The sequence below is a fragment of the Urocampus carinirostris genome, chromosome 20 (genome assembly GCF_059441175.1).
Source record: "Urocampus carinirostris isolate Australia breed hairy pipefish chromosome 20, RoL_Ucar_1.0, whole genome shotgun sequence".
NCBI lineage: Eukaryota > Metazoa > Chordata > Actinopteri > Syngnathiformes > Syngnathidae > Urocampus > Urocampus carinirostris.
This window is the reverse complement of record NC_142368.1, coordinates 23,406,775-23,421,393: the sequence shown is the minus strand read 5'-3', so window position 1 is coordinate 23,421,393 and position 14,619 is coordinate 23,406,775. Positions and strand designations below refer to the sequence as shown.

Sequence of the window (14,619 nt, the reverse complement as noted above, 5' to 3'; positions counted from 1 at the left end):
ATAATTGAATTAAAAGCAGACCTTGAGCAATTGTTTTCCCTCTATTCAAGCCGCAATATTCTCATGGTAATCTCTTATTCCGCCTTTTTGTGTCACCTCAATGAATTCCGTGTTTTTGCTACCCGAGATATTTGTTTAGGTGCTATCATTGAAACAAAGACGTACATTAGGGCTTCATTGTCCTGCCAACACCACAATGAAATCCCCGTGATTATTAAAGTAAACACAAATACTGGAGGGGTGTTCACTGGCAGCTGCATGCACTCAAGCTTGTGTTTGTGCAGTAGCAGAAAGGACCAAGCAACCCTCAAGACTTTGCCAAAAAAAGGGTCTCATTATTTTGGGCATCTCGAGAGCGGGGCAGATAATATTCGCTTTGAAGACTCAGGATGCATTGGCTCTGGGGAGAATTTGGCACAAGATAAAATGTGCCGTGACGGCAAAGAAAGAGGTGGAGAAGCTCTGGTCAGTGGGCCATGTAGAGCCGACAAGTGCCATGTTTTCAGACCCTCATATACATATATATATATATAAAAAACAGACACGCACGCGTACACCATATAAAGTCACTTGTCAGTCTATGTTAAGAAAATAATAATCCTGTCTAGTGAAGTGACCGTATACAGCAGATGTCTCAAATTCAATTGACTTAAGCAGGGATCAGAATGGAGATTTTCATTTTCAGCTGAAATAGCCAGGGTCCAGGAATAAAGCAGGGCGAAACAATGCGGCCAATTTTTCTAACGGCCGCCAGGGTGCGCCAGAGCAATAAAGGAAAGAGTGAGACAGTCGGATTTTGAATTTGTTTGCTACGCAAGAGAAAAAGTGAAAAAGTCGGAATGCCTTTGGGGTTCAAAAACAGCGGAAATCCGCGGATCCGCGGAAAATTCTGATCCCTGCTTAAGGGCCGCCGGAGCTAGGGTCTGGGTTTTTCACTAGAAAACCTGATTGAAAAAAAAAATCCACTTTTCTTAAATATATTTTTTTAACAAAATAAGATCTAAAAATAATAAATAAATTGTGCACATACACTAAGTGCATTTACATCAAAGGAACAGTGTGTCTTGTTTGACCACTAGATGTTGCTTTATTGTTCTGTGCAACCGAAAACAAATGTAAATGTTCTGCATTTATATAGCGCTTTTCAAGTCAATGAAGACAAGTGTTAAAAAGACAGAACACAAACCACATTCTTTTTTTTTGCACAGCCTTTTGCCAAGAAAGAAAAAAATGAAAAATGAAAAGGGAAACAGGAAATAAAAGACAAAAAAGAAAAAAAGAAAAATTTGTGGAAGTAAGAAAATGGAAAAGGAAAAAAGACGGTTCTTTATTTTTTTAGGAGTACCTGTAGCAGCAAGATGGCCCGCCAACGATGTCAGCTCCATCTAAGTCACGCTAATGTTATGAAAAATAAATGCAAATTTCTATACTTATGGACTCCACGAAGAAAAAAGTGGTGAAGACGATGTTCAGGTTCTGCAACCTACATCGTCGTAGGTTTCCGAGGCGCCGTCAAACTGCGAACACACACATGATCAAGAGGTCGCAGGTTCGATTCCCGGCTCCTCCGTGTTATGTCGAAGTGTCCTTGGGCAAGACACTGAATCCCTAATGCCCCCAATAAGCAGGTAGGCGCCTTGCATGACTGACTCCCTATTGGTGTGCAAGTGTGTGTGTGAATGGGTAAGTGTGAAGCACATTGTTAAGTGCTTTGGGAGCTCTTCATTGACTTGAAAAGCACTATATAAATGCAGACCATTTATCTACCCTGGTCATATCCCCTCGAGAGTGGTGACTGACAGCAAGACAAACACATACACAAAAACAAAGAAAAATAAGGAAAAAGTAGCAAAAAAACAAAAAAATTTGACCATCGCCAACCCAAATGCCCAAACAAGTTAGAGACAGCATTTATTTTATAGTTGGTGTATTTTTGCTCCTTTTTCAAATCATTATTTGATCATTGAATTATATTTTTACACCAGGAAGCACTTAAAAATCCACACTCTCCCTTTAGACTTGTATAATGAGGCTGGGGCTTCAAACTATCACGCCACAGGCTGCTAGTTTGAGACACGATATAGCCCTAAACAAGACTAAATAATGAATAAAATGGAGCTAAAAACATTTTTCCTACGAAAGGTTATTCCAGCTATCCTGGGCTCTGTGATACGTCATTGAGTGCATCCATAAGGAGCACAATGAGTCGGCATTCTGTTTTAGATTTTTTTGCTCCGTCCACATGTACTGGAAGAATATGATAGTTTGACCCGACTAGCATGGGCTCGTAATACGCACGCCGTTTAAAGGATGTTTCGTATTTAGTGTTCTATACATATCTGTGCTCACACATCCCCGATTTTGTTTGCTGTTGACTAGAATCTTTGACCCCCCAAAAAAATCACCACACAATATGAAATTATGTTGCTCTCAACAAATCTAAAATAACGCCCAGTATATTTTATGAAGGATAATGTAATAAGGTTAAGTGTGAAAATATAAAACAAAATGCCCAATTTTGTTAGTTTTCTTAGCAAATTTGAATCTGATTTCTTTCACTTATTAGTTGCGAATTTTTAAAATGGCGGATGATCTCAAAAGACCTGTTTTTTAATCAATAAAAAAGTTAGTAAATATATCTGGGCTCTCATTCAACATTATTATTTATTGAAATCCAGACTTCAGTTTTAAAAAGTATAATCGCCTTGACTGCTTGATTTTCCGCCTTTTATTCTTACTCTGTATTGACATGAGATTTTACTTGCTGTGTTAGGTGAAACCAGTTCCCAAGAGGTTTCCCCTACAGGTATAACAGAACAACTGGCTTGGTGGGCTTCTGTCAGCATACAACTATCACAACGAGTTAAATGATACAATTAATAAGAAAATAAATATAAAAACACAACGTAGCGAGCTATTAAGTGACTCACCTGAATTGAGGCAGGCCAAACGATGCTTGGGGGAAATGAACTAATTTGGCGCAAAATAGGAGTCATAAAGTTCACAGGGATAAAAGCTTAAGCTAACTACAGTAGTATAAACCCACAGATAAAGGAAAAGTAACCAAATCATTTGACAGGTATAGCAACTGTTGTGTGCTACTTGATGTGAGCTAAAAAGGGGACGGTACAAGCGGTGAGCCGCACCCCTTGGTTTTTAAACGAGCCCACATGGGAAATTTTGAGTCACAGCTTCTGACGTCCTTAAAGAGAAGCCTTCCGAATACACCAGATGGATATCAGGTATTAGTTTATTTTTATTGATCATTTGCTTATTCAGTTATAATGTTGTTGAATTGGATATGATATGCATTTTATCTTCTGCCACTTGTCTCTAAGCAGCATGAATCAAACCACGAGGAATAAAACTAAACGTTACGATACCCACCTGGCGGAACACATTACAGGACCACTCCTTCCTTCTGAGCACCGACCCTCTCAGCCAAAACCTCCTAAAACCTCTTTGGAAAATGGAAGTCAAGAATGGAGCGGCCATCAAGTGAAGCGAGCCCGGGTAGAGAACATCATTAGAGAAATGAGTGGATCACAGTGTAAGGACTTGAAACGAGATTTGGTCCAAAGAAGCGAGGTATGCCAGGAGTGGCAACCATTGGAATTTCTTTCGGGGGAAAGACCGTCATTGAGGAACTGCTCAATCAAAATGAATACAAGTGTTGCAGAATCTTACAGGGAATATGAAAGCACCCCAGGTGGTATTTACCCTGAGTGCAATAAGACAGAGTTGAACTTTTTAGTCAAGCCTGAAGAAGTGATGGCAGATGTTTTGAAATACCAACTATCCAGAGCTGTGAGTAACAGCGTTGACTCAGTTTTCAAAAGCATGCCGCTCATTTGGGTAAATCCAAAAGAAACAGCTGAGTTTTTACCACATACTAACAATAGGTCATTACTTTGCAATGAACTGCAGGTACTCCACAATCAAAACCAAGCTCTTTCTTTGGTGGTCCAAAACCCTCAAGGAGGAGTGGACAACTTCAGATCAGAGGTTTGCAGAACAACACTGGATGCCACCCTTAAAGCCAAGACCGAAAATGCAGTTTATCATGATACTAAAAAAGTCTGTGGCTCAGAGTCGGGATCAGAACAAGTCAAATTGGATGCACCGTGGAAGTCAGTCAAAGTCCGATCACGGGTTGAGCCTAGATCCCTGAGGAGCCCGTCGACACTTATGGGAAGTTTTTGCTTCCCACGGGTCAAGTTCGAGTCAAGCGGATTTCTTAAAAGTCATCTTTATATCCTGAACGTATCCTTCCGCATTTATTGTCACACCTCATGACAAGTTTTCTGTGTTTGTGCCAATTGTCAATACTGTCCATGTATCAAAGAATAGAACAGTTGGGCCACAACATGGTTTAAAGGACACATTTATTTGCACAAACCGAAAAATAGGGTATTTTTTAAAATCCCTCAAACAGTTTAAAAGTTTTAATTATAACAACCACATTTTGCCTGGAAATAATTGGGCTTATACATAATCTACCAAAAAATGGTTAATTCTGTTTTAACAATCTGCGGCGCAGCAGATGGGTGGTTAGCATGTAGCCCAGCGGTGCACAGTTCCAGGGTTCAATTCCAATTACCGCAGCCTCCGCATGAGGAGTTTGCATGTTCTACCCATGCCCGCGTGGGTTTCCTCCCACATTCCAAAAACATGCATGTCAGGTGTATTGGCCGGTCTAAATTGTCCCGAGGTGTGACTGACCGAGTGAGTTGTGTGTCTCTGTGTGCCCTGTGACTGGTTGGCAACCAGTTCCGGGTGTCCCCTGCCCACAGCCCTAAGATGCCTGGGATGTGCTCCAGCACCCCTGTGACCCCACTGAGGATAAGCAGTGCATTATAAATACATATATCCTTGTGTCTTATGAAAGTACACTAGCTTAAAAGGGACAGGATGTGTTTCACGGAGCATGAGCCTCACCTAGATGGGGCTGACATAATTGTCTACCATCTTGCTGCTATAAGTACCTCTACACCTCCAAACAGCTGGTCAAAAAAAAAAAAAAGGAAAATGGTGCAGTTTGGTTACTTTGAGTCCCCATAGTTTGTATTTTTCCTTGGGATTTTTAGCACTCATTTTGGGTTGCAAATCACCATTATCTAGTAGTCAAATAACACACACTGTCCATTTAACAAATATTAAAATAGATATTAAATACTCACAAAATTGTAAAGTATAATATAAAGCTACAAAAAAAAAGGTACCTACTACTTTGTCTCCCCCAGTTTATATGAAGTGCAAAACTATCACACAAAACAATGATATTGTTGTATGTAAAAAAAAGCACCTTTTCTTTTCTAATAACAGTCCACTGGCCCAAAGATGTGGTGTGTAATATTTGACCACTAGACGGTACTGTTGTCTAATATGAACGAGAACTGGTGCCACAGCAAGGAACAACACGGCAGACAAACATGGCGGCGACCTAAATAGGGGTTCCACTCATGTCAAAGAAATACACATTTTTTGACCCATGATTTTTTTTAATGATTTATGATTTAGTATTATTTAGTATTCAAATCAATGTATTTTATTTTTTTACTGAATGAAAGTTTTTTTCTTACCGTTAGGAGGCACTAAAGATTACACACTGTCCCTTTAATGCAGGGGTGTCAAACTCATTTTAATTCGGGGGCCACACGATAGAACAAACATTCTGTCGGGGGCCGGACTAGAAGATTAAAGAGAAAGAAAAAGAGATAAAGAAATAAGAGAAAGAGGGAGGGGAAATGAGAGAGGGCGGGACAAAGAAAGAAAAAGAGAGGGAGAGAGCGTGAGAAACAAAAGATGAAAAGTCATGAGAGAAGGGGAAAAGAAAGGGAGAGGAAGAAAGAAATCCAAAGAGAAATAGAAAAACAGAAGGAGAGAAAGGAGAAAAGAAAGCGCGAAGGGTATGAAGAGAGAAAGAGAAAAGACAGAAAAGGAAAAAAGTTAGAGGAAAAGAGGTTAAAAGACACAGAGAGAGAAAGAGACAAAGAGCAACAAAGGAAGAGAAAAAGAGAGACACAGAGAGTGAAAGAGACAGAGACAGAGTGGGAGAAAAGGGGTGGAAAAGAGAGAGGGAGAGAGAGAGAGAGAAATAAATACAAGTAGTGTCTTTGTGAGAGGCGCCTGGCTTTGGCAACATCAAGTTGACATATTTTAACCTGCAGCTTGTTTTTCTCTTGCGCTTCTCTGAGTGTTGTCTCGCGGGCCGGATTCAATCCCTTAGCGGGCCTGATTCGGCCCGCGGGCCGCCTCTTTGAAACCTGTGCTTTAATGCTAACATCACAGTAACACCTTAGACAGGAAATAGGCTTAAACAAAAATTACCCTAAGGCACCAAATTCCAAATTGGGACAATGTTTCCTGTGAAATTTTTATATATATATATATATATATAAAACTCTGTTTCCTTACCTGGGGTCCACTCAGGAAGGTCTGACCACCAAACATCTGAAAAAAGCCAAGCTGATGTTCTTCTACACACGCTATCCAAGCTCACAAGTGCTGAAAACGTGTTTTCGTGACGTGCAGGTGAGACCGTGAAAGAAACACAAGGAGGCTGCACCAATCTTTCATATAATATGCTCATTTTATTACATAAATTACAGGTTAGACACAAATACTTTTGATCTCACTTACCTTTATTTCCTTTCTCCCTGGAAGTTCACACGCTGCATTGCATCCCAGCTCATCAAGTGGTTCAGTAATTTCCGGGAGTTCTACTATATTCAGATAGAGAAGTTTGCACGCCACGCTGTTGTAGAGGGGGCGTCTGATGGCGAGGTGCTGCTGTCTGTGGGGAGAGAGTCGCAACTTTTCAGAGCCCTCAATGGACACTACAATAAAGGGGGTGACTTCCAGGTGAGTTTTTAAATGTCATCCCTGTTAGTGTCAGGAAACTGAAGGTATTTACAAATTGGGTGTGCAGTTCATCGTTTTTGAACACCTTTCTACAAAAACCTTATAAATAAAAACATGCCTCCCCAAATATTTAAAAAAATGTAAAACTCTTTTCCTGAGTAAAGACCAGGATAGGATTGAAAATGGCGAAAAACACTAGATAAAAATATATATAATAAATTGAAATGGTTCAGTCCATTAGATTCCTCACACCGCTCATTTTTTCACATGGCTTATGTCACCTGCAATTGAAATGGTTCAGTCCATTAGATTCCTCACACCGCTCATTTTTTCACATGGCTTATGTCACTTGCAGCATAGCGGAGGAGTCTGTGAAGGCTAAGGTGTATTACGGTGAGAGTATGTTATACACAACTACTTTACCACCCAATACCATGAATTTGTTATCAACAGATATTAGTCCTCATTTTAGCTGCATTGACAACACTCAGAGAAGCGCAAGGGAAGAACAAGCTGCAGGTTGAAATGTGTCAACTTGATGTTGCCAAGGCCAGGTGCCTCTCAAAGACACTGTACTAGTATTTCTCTCTCTCTGTCTTTCTTTTCCACCCCTTTTCTCCCACTCTGTCTCTTTTTCTCTTCCTTTGTTGCTCTTTGTCTCTTTCTCTGTCTTTTGCTCTAACTTCCTTTTCTCTCTTTTCTCTTTCTCTCTTCATACCCTTCGCGCTTTCTTTGATCTTTTCTCTCCTTCTGTCTATTTCTCTTCGGATTTCTTTCTTCCTCTCCCTCTTTCACAATTTTTTATCTTTTGTTTCTTATGCTCTCTCCCTCTTCCTTTGTCTGGCCCTCTCTCCTTTTCCCTCCCTCTTTCTCTTATTTCTTTATCTCTCTTTTTCTTTAATCTACTAGTCCGGCCCCCAACAGAATGTTTGTTGTATCGTGTGGCCCCTGAGTTAAAATGAGTTTGACACCCCTGGACTAGGTCAACAATATGCGAATATGGTGGGGGTTAATTAGTGAACATTGTTTACAACGCCATTTTTAATGGCGCTCACAGACAAACAAACAAACAAACGATAAAGACTTAAGAGAAAACAAAGAGAAAAAGAATGCCAGGATAAAACAATGTAGTGATTGGTGACAACCCTAAGTTGTAAGTGCATCAGAACAATAGTGCAATGGTTATTGTTCTGTAAAAAGATATTGGTGGTTAGCGCGTCCGCGGCACAGTTCTGAGGTCATGGGATCCAATCTAGCTCCCAGTCTTCCGGTTTCTACCCACATTCCAAAAACATGCATTTCAGGTCAATTGGCCGGTCCAAATTGTCCCCAGGTGTGAATGAGCGAGTGACTCGTTTGTCCCTGTGTGCACTGCGACTGACTGGCAACCAGTTGAGTGTGTCCCCTGCCCACTGCCCAAAGACAGCTGGGATGAGCTCCAGCACCCCTGCGACCCTACTGAAAAGAATTGGTGCAGATAATGGATGGATACATATTGTCTGTCTTCATGTGTTGCGTTCAAACATATTTGTGAACTCTCTTTCTGCCTGCTACCCGTTAAATACAGCAGGTTCAAACCAAGCATATACTGTATCAATGAAGTTTTATATTGGTTTGCAGGCACAGTATTTGTTGAGACTGACACTGTCGATTCCCCCGCCAAAAAACATGGTTGGCGAAACCAGAGTAGCACCTTGTTTTTGTTAAAATTATACACTATTAAATATTATACTATACATAGACACTTAAGAACAATCCTTTTGATTACAGCCCCAAACATTTAACAAACAAAAGTACTGTGCTCACTGTGCCTGTACACTTTATTTTTTTACCATTTAGTGCCTATACAGCCAATCAGAATGCAGAAAACAATGCATGATGAAAATTTGTGGAGCAGCGAGACCATGAAAAGTGAAGGATGTTATAGCGAAGGATTACTGTACCTTCGTTTACTTAAACCTTTATGCAAAGCTCACCAAGTAAATATGTCCAACGTTGTAGCATACACTAAAAAAATCAAACCGAAAATTCAAGATGTTAACTAAAATTACTTTGAAAAAATAGCAAAATTGTGCACTCCCACTGAACATTGGTTGTTTTCAGGATAAACTAATTACATTTATAGATAGGTGTGAACAATGAGATATGTTGCTGTGATAGCAGTCTAGGATGTGACAACAACGATATAAGGAAAACTAGACCAACCGAACTTATCATGGCAGCAGGTTGATTTCGAACACATGCACCGTTTTAAAACACTGCACACTTGTGCAACCACATTTCAATTACTTGCTTTTACTTGAATTAACAGGAGATATAAATTGTCAAATGCATATTATTAGAGCAAGAATAAATATTGCGTTTTTCCCTCTAAAGCCTATTTTTTTGCATTTGAACAGTGTGCAAGAACAATTTTAACATTTTAAATTCCAAAACAGCTTTCACGGCTACTCCTAAATGGTCGCATTTGCTGGCAAAGAATGTACATGGTGCAGTTATGTGTTTGTGTCACAAAAACAACATTAAGCAATAATTAAAAAAACGAAACACAATATTTGCACACAAACAGCTTCACAATACAACAATATAATACACAATAAAGTGCACAAAGGGAGTGGACTGAAGTAGAGGTGCCTAACCATATTCCATGTTTTCTTGAAGGAGAGACTTATTCAAAATTTAAAAAAAGACATTTCTGCAAGAGAAAATCAGACACTTCAGGTCTGCAGTTACAACTTGTATAGATTATTAAATTTGCTGATTTTTGTTGTTGCTGAAAGCGTTTTTCACCATTCTCCCATTTCAGTACTATTGATTTTTTTTGCTTTAAGATAATTGAAGGATTCATCTCAACAATTTCATGTAAGGGATAATTTTGCTATTAGCCTAGAGCAAAAAATAGCTACAAAGGGGGTTAAATGATATCTTCTGGTTCAGTCATTGATGTTGGTGATTAAATATCAGGCAACACCCTACTAACACCTCTTTAAAGGTGTTTTTTTGTTGTTGTTTTTTCTATTTATGTCTTAATGCTCAATGTAGAAGGCTTTTTTTTAGGATTGTGGCTGCAACATTTTCTTGGCATGTGAGTCACTGTGTAGAACATTAGGACAAGTGTTGGATGGAAAGGTACCCCTTGTCTGTATTCAGGCCATGTACAAATAACAAAATAATCTTGGATTCATATTTACTTACCTTAACAACAGCCCCATTGGAAAAAAAAAAAGACTCAGAAAACCAACAATATGCCACAATACTAAAAATCTCATTTTGATGGACTTTCTAAACAGGTTCCAAACGGCTTCCTCGAAGTGGCAGAAATTACATTGCGGGAATTCTACACTGCCATTTCCAGAGGCAAAGACGGAGATCCGTCCTGGAAAAAGGCCATCTACAAAGTGATCTGTAAACTGGATTCCGACGTTCCGGTTCAGTTCAAGACTTATGGATAAGAAACCACAATGGACGATTTTTTTTTTTGTTCTAATATTGGATATTGTTAAGAACTAAACGAATAAATGTAATTTCTCCAGGTTTTTTCCTCCCAAAAATATATGGAAAACAAATGAAAAGGAACTGCACTTTGCTGTCTGGATAAGATGCAAAAATTGCAACCTCAAAATTGACAATTAAGAATACTCATAGATTAAATCGTAAAATCTATTTCCTTAATTACTATGATTTTTACGTGCAGGGGCATGAAGGTTGCATATTAGTTTTGTTTGGGAACATCTTAGTCAGCCCATCGTTTCCTTTAATGCATCAAATGCAGCGCTAAAACCTCTTAGTGTAATGAAATATGACAACAGTTGAATTGAATTGTCTTTATTGTCATTGTATGCTACAAGATTAGACATGACACTCCAAGGTAAACGTGTATTAAAGAATGTAAAGAGGACAAAAAGAAGAAAGAAAATATATAAATGTAAATGTTCTGCATTTATATTGCACTTTTCAAGTCAATGAAGACCTCCCAAAGCGCTTTACAATGTGCTTCACACTTTCCATTTTACAAACACTAAGCGATAGCAGCGTCAGCCATGCAGGGCAACTACCTGCTCAATGTAGAACTAGCAGGCTGTCTTAAATATAGTAACCGTGCAATGTTTGTGAGGATATACATTTTTTTTTCATTATCAATAGTGCAATGAAAATAAGTGAAATAACATTAGGCAGCAACAAAATCCCCCAAATGGCAACAAGTCAAAGGAGTGGTGGCTAGGGCGTGAAGTCTTTTATTCTGTTGATGGCTTGGCTACAGTAATGTCCTCTAGACCGGGTAGAGCAGCCAATGATCTTTTGGGCTGAGTTGATTATGTTTTTCCTGTCCATACTCCCAGCATGATGCCTTATCCCAAAATGCTCCCCACTGTGACCTTGTAGTACACATGTGACTTCTGGCCCAGGTTGTTTTTCCTGAAAAACCTAGGAATTGAAGACACTGCTGGGCCTTCCCTACCACAGCCCTGGTGTTGGGGGACCAGGAGAGGTCATTGGAGTCGTGCACACCCAGGAGTTTAAGAGTGAACTTTCTCCACACAGTCTCCATGGTTGATGAGTGGAGCTTGGTCTGTGCTTGCCCTACTGAAGTCGAGGATTACTTCCTTGGGTTTGTTGGTGTTAAATATTTTATCTTTCGAACACCACGTCGTCAGCATCTCCACCTCCTTCCTGTTTGCTATTTATTCCCAATCAGACAAGTTCCTCCAAGGTGGTGTCGTCAGCAAATTTCATAATTGTGTTGGTAGAATGACTTGGTGAACAGACCATGGTATACAGGTTGAACAGTAGAGGACTCAGCACACATCTTTGGGGGGGATCCGGGGCTCAGGGTCAGGGATGAAGAGGCATGGCAGAGTTTTAAATAATTCTCGTTTTCAATAAGAACGATGGGCTTTCAGCAATGACAGCACAAATGCGGAATGATACAGACAACTCATGTAGTTTATAGATCTGGGGATGGTGTAATAATAGTCTTGTTTGCAATAGTTTGTGCAGGCCTTTGAGACTCCTTGTGATTAAGGGCTACACAAATTAACAACTCGACAACTAGTCACAGCTAATTATAATTTTGTATGGTAATATTTTAGGTTGGTATTTTGTTTATAATAGCTTTGACTGTATGCCATGATGAAGTATCGAAAATCTTGATACAAATAACTTTCACAATGTGAAATCACGGTACAATTATCACTATACTGTTTGCAGATTGATGCTCAAAAATTGTTAAACACAATCAAAATGCATTGATAATGGGAAATTGACCATAACAACTGTAACAAATCACCATATGATGATCTATTTGCTTAACAGTGTTAATACGTAGTCCACAATACTGTGTTAAGCTGAAAAAGGGGGGAAAAGTTTTTTTTAAGAACATCACAAATGATTGATCTATTGGAAATTGAACTACCCGAACAGTCGTGCATCAAATGAAATTACCATAGCCACCAGAAGGTTCTAGAACTCCCAGAATCAAATCAGAGGTGTTGCTTTTTATATTGTGCTGTGATGACTGCTTGATCAATTTTTGTTACATTCTAAATGGGTAGTAAATTGAAGTTGGATTAGAGGTTATTTGTTGCTAAATGAAAACAGAACTGGAAAATACGTGTTACTTATTTGATAAGGCTGGGGGCGTCGTTGCTGTCATACACTTTCCGGACAAATTTTAACATGTTACCTAGTGTTCTCTTATATTGATGTTTACTATTGTTTGTGTACTGTAACTCAATGCCAAATCTATTCCACCCTGGTCATCCTGGAAGGGGGATTACCACTTTGAGGCCCCTTCTCAAGTTTTCTTTTTTCCTCATGCTGAGGTTTTGAGTTTTTCCTTGCCCGCATGTTGGTTTAAGATCAGGTAATGGTGTACTTGTAATCCCGTGCAGTCCTTTGAGACATTTTTGTGATTAAGGGCTGTATAAATAAATGTGACTTGACAAGTTGCACTTTTTGGAGTGTAAAAAAATATCAGCAGTTCCTGTAAGGGAATTAATAATGGCAAATACATATTTTGATAAACACATGAATACGTAATGTTACCCACACAGCAACTGCAAAACAACAACAAAATATATCACATTCAATTCAAATAAGACAAAGTCATGCTTATAGTAGCCCATTAAAGGCCAGACCACAGAACATTTTTTGTAAACTTGCAGTCCACCGCAAAAGATAAATTAGAAATACCTAATTTTAAGGATATTAAAAAAAATGCAAACGTGTCTGCAACATCAATTTGGCTCATTTGAATATTTTGGTAGTAGAAAAACAATGCTAACACATTGCAGAAAATGTAAAGTCAGTAAAGTCATTTGCTTATAAAACTTTAATTTTGCAACGTAGATTGGCAAAAAACACTTAAATTTCGAGTTTAATGTAAACCGTCCAAAACACATCAGAAGTGTGCGTGTCTTGGTTTTTTTATAACTTCACAACATTTCTACTAGCAGGTTCTGTCTCCAATACCTATTAGTTCCATTCCGTAGTGCAGTATCTAGCACATTCACCTAAAATAATAAAATTAATAAAAAAACAAGCGAAGTAGATCAAGTATTTTTTTCCATTGGTATCTCGACGAATCAAAAAAAAAACACTGACACACGCTTGTTGAAAATTTAATGACATTTACAATAAATTAAAGGATGAAACCTGAAAGAATGTTGTAGTTTCTTCATCTTGCTACTGCTCTACATTGTTTTAAGAAAGCATGCTGTTGTCCAAACTAAGTGGTCCATCATTGTAGAAGATCAAAGATGCCTTCAAAAACTACGCCATTGAAGAGGTTTCTTTTGCTCACCAAGGTCACACGTCTAACAATGTTCCTTTAAAGAAATAGTTCATCTGGATAGACTCAGTCACAACAGTAAAACCTAACCAAAAATGCTCGACTATCAAAATCGGTTCCACGTTCATACTCCAACTACATAAATTCTGCTGGTTTCTTCATTCTTATTCAAACATTTTCTTCAAATGTTTCAGTCTTCGAAATCCTTAGGTTGGCTTCAAAACAGCAATCCGTTAAAGGAATGATGGTCATCAACACAAAATTCTGAAAGGTTCCATTTGGTTTGCAGTGCTAAAATGTGGTCCTCTTCGTTTAAAAAAAAAAGGTCTCAGTGAAGGGGGACACCTCGGCTTCCCAACTCCCAAAAACAACTTCAATGTTTGAGCATGAAGCTGGCGGACATGCCATAGAATAACACGCTATATTAACGACAATAGCATTACTATATCATGTAAAGAGAAAGGATGTATTGAGAAGTAAGGAGGCGATTGTGATTAGGAAAAACAACCCAATTTTAAGACTTATATTCGGGAACATCATCATATCTCAATACACATTCATTGCCAGACCATTAAGTGTTTTGTATCCTGCTTATTTAAAAATAATTTGTAAATTCACCAAGCAGCAAATGCAAAGTGTTTTCTATTTCCGTCCTAATTTGAATGATTCCTTCTGGCAAGTCATCAAAATGAGCATGTACACTTTTTCCCCATTAGATTTAAAAAGACAAAAGAAAATTATTAACATAATTTGAACTATACACATAGTTTTCCTATGTTTGTAATTGCAGCTCAGCTAATGACCTGAATTCCCATTTTAGATGAAAACCTTCATCCTGAGGCACAAAGCAATTTCATTAGGTGAAAATCTAATACACAGAGATGAATATGTACACATTAGTATACAACTTAAAATGGTTACCTGTAAATACCTTTCATAGGTCACATTCCCCCATTACCACTATG

General features: G+C 38.7%; 1 protein-coding gene across 5 annotated transcripts; it reads left to right on the top strand.

Moving 5' to 3' along the window:
* The first annotated feature begins 2,701 nt into the window (after nucleotides 1-2,701).
* Nucleotides 2,702-10,398, top strand: LOC148346641 (prospero homeobox protein 2-like). 5 transcript variants are annotated; one of them, XM_088324907.1, is made up of 6 exons: nucleotides 2,702-3,242; nucleotides 3,342-3,855; nucleotides 3,928-4,005; nucleotides 6,433-6,534; nucleotides 6,667-6,864; nucleotides 10,155-10,398. In XM_088324907.1, exons 1-6 carry the CDS (start codon nucleotides 3,232-3,234, stop codon nucleotides 10,314-10,316), a joined length of 1,065 nt encoding a protein of 354 aa, XP_088181033.1. In that variant the 5' UTR covers nucleotides 2,702-3,231; the 3' UTR covers nucleotides 10,317-10,398. The 5 variants fall into 5 exon arrangements, with proteins under 5 accessions (XP_088181033.1, XP_088181032.1, XP_088181030.1 ...); XM_088324904.1 differs by having other exon boundaries at nucleotides 2,703-3,242; nucleotides 3,928-4,263; XM_088324905.1 differs by having other exon boundaries at nucleotides 2,707-3,242; nucleotides 3,342-3,807; nucleotides 3,928-4,263.
* The last annotated feature ends 4,221 nt before the right edge of the window (nucleotides 10,399-14,619 follow it).

Coding starts and splice junctions, on each gene's coding strand:
- LOC148346641 (XM_088324903.1), top strand. Junction 4,264..6,432: donor GTCATCTTTATATCCTGAAC/GTATCCTTCCGC, acceptor GGGTCCACTCAG/GAAGGTCTGACCACCAAACA. Junction 6,535..6,666: donor CGTGTTTTCGTGACGTGCAG/GTGAGACCGTGA, acceptor TCTCCCTGGAAG/TTCACACGCTGCATTGCATC.